The 8,108-nt window shown below is 51.4% G+C and overlaps 1 protein-coding gene across 1 annotated transcript in view; it reads left to right on the top strand.

Annotated features, from left to right (window-relative positions):
- Positions 1–8,108, top strand: part of LOC129704730 (protein phosphatase 1M-like) — a 36,091-nt gene continuing 27,983 nt past the window's right edge. Inside the window, exon 1 of the mRNA XM_055648041.1 lies at positions 1–1,239. Coding sequence (XP_055504016.1) covers positions 1,034–1,239 — 206 coding nt within the window. The 5' untranslated portion in view covers positions 1–1,033. The remainder of the gene's footprint in view (positions 1,240–8,108) is intronic.

The raw sequence follows: 8,108 nt of genomic DNA, 5'->3' as shown, positions 1-8,108 counted from the left end.
CATCACTTGTAACAGTCACTGCAAATGTACTTAAGTAGCAGTAATATATTTAGCAGGAATGCAAAAGTAAATGCAAATCCATCTGCTTCATTTTCAAAAGGAAATTTTGGATTTTAAAAAACCCACTTCCTTCTGAAACAGCAATCGCAGTAATCAATGGGACCTGTATATTTTCACAAATGATTTTCCTAAGAGAGGTTGGTTTTGTTTTCAAATGAATTCAAATTCAATGGTTGGGAACAAGATATGCGAGCCTGAAAACTAACATCCAGGTTCGGGACAGACACAAAAAGCTGGAGTCGATACCCTTCTTCAGTCCCGAAATGTCACCCATTCCTTCTCTCCATAGATGCTGTTTGTCCCGCTGAGTTACTCCAACTTTTTGTGTCTTTCTTCGGTTCAAACCAGCATCTGTAGTTCCTACAAACAACTGTCTGGAGAAGGGTTTCGGCCCGAAACGTTGCCTTTTTCCTTCGCTCCATAGATGCTGCTGCACCCGCTGAGTTCCTCCAGCTTTTTTGTGTACCTTCTGTAGTTCCTACATCAGGCTCAGGAGCAGCTTCTTCCCTACAGCCATCAGGCTATTAAAATAAGCTCTGAACTACATAGACTTGGGAGCATTAATTTTGTCTTTTTGCACCATTGTTTTTTTATGTGTGTATGTATATTTATTTCTACGCTGGAGGCAAGTATTTTTGAGTATGACTGTGGAGAGAGGATTATTTCTTCAACCTTGTCCATTGGTCTATTGAGTTGGATCATCTATGGTAATTGGACAGCCAGTTTACGTAATTCAGGTTCAAAGTTAACACAGCAACTGCAGATTTTTCAACACTAGTTATCAACAGCAGTGGGACGCAGAAACTTCCTCTTAATTTTGCGGATCCGTTGAGCACTCATTACACAGCCCCGGATTTTGTTTTGTTCTTGACGCTCTCTTCGCCCCACCAGCCTGGACTGGGATTGGAGGGGGAGAAGGAAACCAAGGCGAGACTTCGATTCACTCGCAGCCGCGGGGAACCACGGCGACGGCATGTTCAAGAGGTTGAGGGTCCGGAGCCCGTTGGTGAAGAGAAGCCCTGCTCCTGTCTGTGAGGAGCCGCCGGAGAACGTGTACCACCGACCCCACTTCCTGCACCAGAGCCCCGGGGAAACGAGCCAGAACTCGGATCAAATGACCAGACCCGTCTTATTCCCTCCCAGGAACAAAAATTTGCCCTGGTGTACGGGATATGCAGAGTGAGTAGGAGAACAGTTATATGTGTGTATAATGTGTGTTTAACGTTCGATTTACAACTTTGCACAGTTGTTTGGAGCAAAAACAAAGACGTTAACTGCTGTAAATCCGAATCAAAGACATCCAAGAGTTGGAAATGTTCCACAGTTCATGCATCACCAGTGAATGTCACAGCGTCCCTTCCCCGAATCTCCGCCCTCTTCACTCGCTCCACTCTCCCCGCTATTGTTGCCGCTTGGAACTCGCAATAATCACCGCAAACTGTTGCAAAGTCACACATCTTCCTATAGGTGGTGTTAAAGAGGGAACTGCAGATGCTGGAGAATCGAAGGTTACACAGAAAAGCTGGAGAAACTCAGCGGGTGCAGCAGCATCTATGGAGCGAAGGAAATAGGCAACGTTTCGGGCCGAAACCCTTCTTCAGACTGATCAGGGGTGGGGGTGGGTGGGGACAAGAAAGGGAAAAGGAGGAGTAGCCGGAAGGCTGGAGGGTGGGAGGAGACAGCAGGGGAGCTGAGGAAGGGGAGGAGACAGCAAGGACTAACAGAATTGGGAGAAGTCGATGTTCATGCCCCCGGGGTGCAGACTCCCCAAACGGAATATGAGGTGCTGTTCCTCCAATTTCCGGTGCTGCTCGCTGTGGCCATGGAGGAGACCCAGGACAGAGAGGTCGGAGGCGGAGTGGGAGGGGGAGTTGAAGTGCTGAGCCACCGGGAGGTCAGCTAGGTTATTGCGGACCGAGCGGAGGTGTTCGGCGAAACGATCGCCCAACCTCCGCTTGGTCTCACCGATATAGATCTGCTGACATCTAGAGCAGCGGACGCAATAGATGAGGTTGGAAGAGATGCAGGTAAACCTCGGTCGCACCTGGAACGATTGCTTGGGTCCCTGAACGGAGTTGAGGGGGGAGGTAAAGGGACAAGTGTTGCATCTCCTGCGGCCGCAAGGGAAAGTGCCCGGGGAGGGGATGGACCGAGAGGGAAGGGAAGAATTGACAAGGGAGTTATGGAGGGAGCGGTCTTTGCGGAAGGCAGATATGGGGGGAGATGGGAAGATGTGGCTAGTAGTGGGGTCACGTTGGAGGTGGCGAAACTGACGGAGGATTATTTTTTGTATGTGATGGCTGGTGGGGTGAAAGGTGAGGACTAGGGGGACTCGGCCCTTGTTGCGAGTGCGGGGATGGGGAGAGAGAGCAGTGTTGCGGGGTATGGAAGAGACCCTGGTGCGAGCCTCATTTATGGTGGAGGAGGGGAACCCCCGTTCCCTGAATAGTGAGGACATTTCAGATGTCCTGGTGTGGAACGCCTCATCCGTGGAGCAGATGCGGCGTAGACGGAGGAATTGGGAGTAGGGGATGGAGTCCTTACAGGAAGCAGGGTGGGAAGAAGTGTAGTCCAGATAGCCATGGGAGTCAGTGGGTTTATAGTGTATGTCGGTTAGAAGTCTATCACCTGCAATGGAGATAGTGAGGTCAAGGAATGGTAGGGAAGTGTCGGAGATGGTCCAGGTGTATTTCAGTGCCGGGTGGAAATTAGTGGTGAAGTGGATGAAGTCAGTCAGTTGTGTGCGGGTGCAGGAGGTGGCACCAAAGCAGTCGTCGATGTAGCGGAGGTAGAGGTTGGGGATGGGGCCCTGGTATGTATTGAACAAGGATTGCTCGACGTAACCTACAAATAGGCAGGCATAGCTGGGGCCCATGCGTGTGCCCATAGCTACGCCTTGTATTTGGAGGAAGTGGGAGGAGTCGAACTCGAAGTTATTGAGGGTAAGGACCAGCTCCGCTAGGCGGAGGAGAGTGTCAGTGGCTGGGTATGGGTTGCTTCTCTGGTCGAGGAAGAACCGGAGGGCTGTGAGACCATCGTGGTGGGGGATGGAGGTGTATAGTGATTGGACGTCCATGGTGAAGATGAGGGGGTGAGGGCCTAGAGAATTGAATGCGCGGAGACGACGGAGAGTGTCTGAGGTGTCTTGGACATAGGTAGGGAGGGATTTAACCAAGGGTGATAGGATGGAGTCAAGGTATTTGGAAATGAGTTCGGTGGGGCACGAACAGGCGGAGACAATGGGTCTTCCGGGACAATCAGGTTTGTGGATTTTAGGGAGAAGGTAAAATCGGGCTGTGCGGGGCTGGGGAACGATGAGGTTGGAGGCTCGGTCGGGTAGGGCATTGGAGTGGATGAAGTTGGTGATGGTGCTGGAGATGGTGGCCTGGTGCTCGTCAGTGGGGTCATGGTCCAGGGGTAAGTAGGAGGAGGTGTCCGATAGTTGGCGCGTGGCCTCAGCTTTGTAGAGATCGGCGCGCCAGACTACCACGGCACCTCCCTTGTCAGCGGGTTTGATAACCAAATCTGGGTTGTTGCGGAGTGAGTCGATGGCAGAGCGTTCCTGTGGTGAGAGATTGGAGTGAGACAGGGGAGTGGAGAAGTTGAGGCGGTTGATGTCGCGACGGCAGTTATTGATAAAAATTGGAGGAACAGCACCCCCGGGGGCACCCCGGGGGCATGAACATCGACTTCTCCCAATTCTGTTAGTCCTTGCTGTCTCCTCCCCTTCCTCAGCTCCCCTGCTGTCTCCTCCCACCCTCCAGCCTTCCGGCTACTCCTCCTTTTCCCTTTCTTGTCCCCACCCACCCCCACCCCTGATCAGTCTGAAGAAGGGTTTCGGCCCGAAACGTTGCCTATTTCCTTCGCTCCATAGATGCTGCTGCACCCGCTGAGTTTCTCCAGCTTTTCTGTGTAACCTTCCTATAGGTGGTGTTGTTGTTGTTGTGTTTTATTCAAAAAGTGCGAGCGCCGTTTAGCCTTTTATTTTAACGTTTAAGTTACCCAATTAACTCAATTAAGACTGGGTTTACATTAACCAGTCTTCATTGCCCCGATATCCTCGGTTTAGAGTCAACCAGACTTGTGTGCCCAGAGGCAAGTCCTGGAGTTTTATTTGAATATTTTGGTTCAATTTGGGCTTTTATTCGTGTTTTCAAAATTAAAGAAAACCTGAGTGTGCAGAAATGGTTTCTACCGAAGATGGACACGAAGTGCTGGAGTAACTCAGCGGGTCAGGCAGCATCTCTGAAGAACCTGGATAGGTGAACGTTTCTGCCTGACCTGACTCCAGCACTGCGTGTCTATCGTTTGTAGAAACCAGCATCTCTGTCCTGTTGTGTATATCTGCGGTTCTGAGGAGAGGGAGAGGGGTGAGGGTGAGGGTAGGGGTGTGTGGGGGGAGGGAGGGACGGTGGGGGAGGGGATGGAGGGGAGGAGGGGGGAGAAAAAGAGGGGGGGGGGGAGGGGGGGAGGAGGGGAGGGGGGAGACGAGGAGGGGGGAGGGAGAGGGGGAGGGAGAGGGGGGAGGGAGGAGAGTGGGAGAGGGGAGGAGGAGAGGGGGGAGGGAGAGGAGAGAAGAGGGGGGGGGGAGAAGAGGGGGGGGGGGGGGAGAGAGAGAGAGGGGGGGGGGGGGGGGGGGAGGAGGGGGGGGGGGGAGGGAGGGGGGGGGGGGGGGGAGAGAGAGAGGGCCTTTTTTATTTCAACCCAAACCTCCCAAACAACCATTTGCAGGCAGTGCTTTTTTACTTTAACCATATTTTCATTTTCAAACCACATTAAGGGTACTTACTCACAGTTGTGTGGACATGTGTTCAGTGTTATTCACAGCTCAGAGAAACGTGACCCTCTGCCTTCCTCCAGCTTGCAGACTAATTGAGGCGCACCACTTCTTGGTTTTATAGTCCATCCCCCCTGCCGCCAGCGGGGGCAGCAGAGAGAATGGGGAATTTTGTAAAATCATTAATATCTCTGTCATTTTTCATCGACTGGAAAAATCCTCGGCACACATGCGGCGGAGGGGGGCTCTGAGCGAGGTGGCCAAAAATGACGGCCGTAGGTGGCGGCGTTCTTTCGGAAATCGCAGCACAGATCGCCAAAACCGGTCAAGAACAGACTTTTAGTAATATAGATTTGGGAAGTATGGACCAATTAGACAGATCAGAGTTGGAAATACACCAGAGAGGAGAGGGACTGCCTATGTGGTATATGAAGAAATAGTGTCCATTCCAGAAAACACATTCAGAGTGGTTTCTGATTAAAACAAAAAGTTCTGAATCAAAATACAGGCCAAATTGGTGCACAACCTAGACTTTTCATGGTCATCAGTAAGATTCAGATTCAGATTCAGATTTTAATTTTAATTGTCATTGTCGGTGTACAGTACAGAGACAACAAAATGCATTTAGCATCTCCCTGGAAGAGCGACATAGCAAATGATTTGAATAAATAATAATAAGTGTCCGGGGGGGGGTGGTGATTGGCAGTCACTGAGTTACGTTGTTGAGTAGAGTGACAGCCGCCGGGAAGAAGCTGTTCCTCGACCTGCTGGTTCGGCAACGGAGAGACCTGTAGCGCCTCCCGGATGGTAGGAGGGTAAACAGTCCATGGTTGGGGTGAGAGCAGTCCTTGGCGATGCTGAGCGCCCTCCGCATACAACGCTTGCTTTGGACAGACACAATGGAGGGGAGCGAGGAACCGGTGATGCGATGGGCAATTTTCACCACCCTCTGCAATGCCTTCCGGTCGGAGACAGAGCAGTTGCCATACCATACTGTGATGCAGTTGGTAAGGATGCTCTCGATGGTGCAGCGGTAGAAGTTCACCAGGATCTGAGGAGACAGATGGACCTTCTTCAGTCTCCTCAGGAAGAAGAGACGCTGGTGAGCCTTCTTGATCAGAGTTGAGGTATTGTGGGTCCAAGAGAGGTCATCGGAGATGTTGACTCCCAGGAACCTGAAGCTAGAAACACGTTCCACCTCCGTCCCGTTAATGTGGATAGGGGTGTGCGTGCCGCCTCTGGACTTCCTGAAGTCTACAATGAGCTCCTTGGTCTTCTTGGAGTTAAGGGCCAGGTTGTTGTCAGCGCACCATGCTGCTAAATGCTGGACCTCCTCTCTGTAGGCCAACTCATCGTTGTTGCTGATGAGGCCAATCACCGTTGTATCATCTGCATACTTGATGATGGTGTTAGTACCATGTACAGGTGTGCAGTCATAGGTGAAGAGGGAGTAGAGGAGGGGGCTCAGCACACAGCCCTGTGGAACGCCAGTGTTCAGGGTGAGGGTTGAAGAGGTGTGCTTGTCTAACCTAACAGACTGGGGTCTGTTGGTTAGAAAGTCCAGTATCCAGTTGCAGAGGGAGGGGTCGATGCCCAGGTTACCGAGTTTGGTGATCGGTTTTGATGGTATAATGGTGTTGAATGATGAGCTGTAATCGATGAACAGCATTCTTATGTAAGTGTCTCTGTTGTCGAGGTGGGAGAGGGCGGAGTGAAGTGCCGTTGAGATGGCATCCTCCGTACTCCTGTTCTTGCGGTAGGCAAACTGATAGGGATCCAGTGTGGGGGGTAGGCATCTTTTGAGGTGTGCCAGGACCAGCCTCTCGAAGCACTTGGTGATGATGGGGGTAAGTGCAACTGGGCAGAAGTCGTTGAGGCTTGCCGCAGTGGAGTGTTTTGGCACTGGCACGATGGAGGTGGCTTTAAGGCAAGTGGGGACAACTGCTTGGGCAAGTGACAGGTTGAAGATGTCAGTCCAGACGTCTGTCAGCTGCGCAGCACAGACCCTGAGCACGCGCCCGGGGATGCCGTCAGGGCCAGCAGCCTTACGTGCGTTAGTCCTACTCAGTGCCACGTATACGTCGTAGGGGGTGAGTGTGAGGGGTTGGTGATCGGCAGGTAGCACAGCCTTGATGGCTGTCTCTAGATTGTCCCTGTCGAAGCGGCCATAGAAGTGATTAAGCTCCTCAAGGAAGGAGGCGTCGCTGGATGTGGGGGTGGTGTTGGAGGGTCTGTAGTCCGTGATGGCCTGGATGCCTTGCCACATGCATCGGGGGTCGGAGTTGTTGTTGAAGTGCTCCTCAATCCTGAGCTTATGGCAGTGCTTGGCCTTCCTGATGCCCCTTTTCAGGTTAGCCCTGGATGAACTGTAGGCTCGAGCATCGCCTGACCTGAAAGCGGTGTCCCGTGCTTTCAGCAGTAGCCTGACCTCGCTGTTCATCCATAGCCAAAAAGTGATGTTTGTTTAACTCCAGGAATCCCAGATAATTAGTGTTGCTGCTGATCTATGAAGAGCACTCCAGTATCCCACCCCTGCTTTTTCCCCAGAGCTTTGCCGACATGGGATTAGTTTAGAGATACAGTGTGGAAACGGGACCTTCAGCCCACCAAATCCATGCCGACCATCGATTAGTTCTATGTTGTCCCATTTTCTCATCCACTCCCTACCCACTAGTATTTAAATACACAATTTACAGAGGCCAATTAACCTACAAACCTGAACGTCTTTGGGACGTGGGAGGAAACCGGAGAAAACCCATGTGGTCACGGGTAGAAAGTGCAACCACTACACAGACTGCACCCGAGGTCAGGATTGCACCAGAGGCCAGAGCAGGAAATGGTGTTGGGTAGACTTGTGGCATGTGAACAACTGTGTAATAATAACTAAAAAGTTTTTTGTAGAAATAAGGAACTGCAGATAGTTATTGTAAACTTACTCAGTTGCTGTAAACTCTGCCCTGGTGTGAGTGGATGGTTGGGAAATCAGATGGCAGGGTGTGGAAGGGGAGGCGATGGGTAATTCAGATAGGTTACAGGAAAGTAAACAGGAAGATCAGATTTAGGAGCGTGGAACTGCAGATGCTGGTTTACACAAAGGGGCACTTTGTGCTGGAGTAAGGCAGCTCGTACACCATTTTTGGAGAACATGGATAGGCCTTTGGAGACAGACTATCTTTAATCGGACCTTACTAGATTTTATATGTTATTCCCTTCATCCTGTATGTGTGGACAGCACGATTGTAATCATGTACAGCCTTTCCGCTGACTGAAC

This window comes from Leucoraja erinacea, chromosome 16 (genome assembly GCF_028641065.1).
Source record: "Leucoraja erinacea ecotype New England chromosome 16, Leri_hhj_1, whole genome shotgun sequence".
NCBI lineage: Eukaryota > Metazoa > Chordata > Chondrichthyes > Rajiformes > Rajidae > Leucoraja > Leucoraja erinaceus.
The sequence above is the reverse complement of the archived record's forward strand: the minus strand, read 5'-3'. Positions and strand labels throughout refer to the sequence as shown.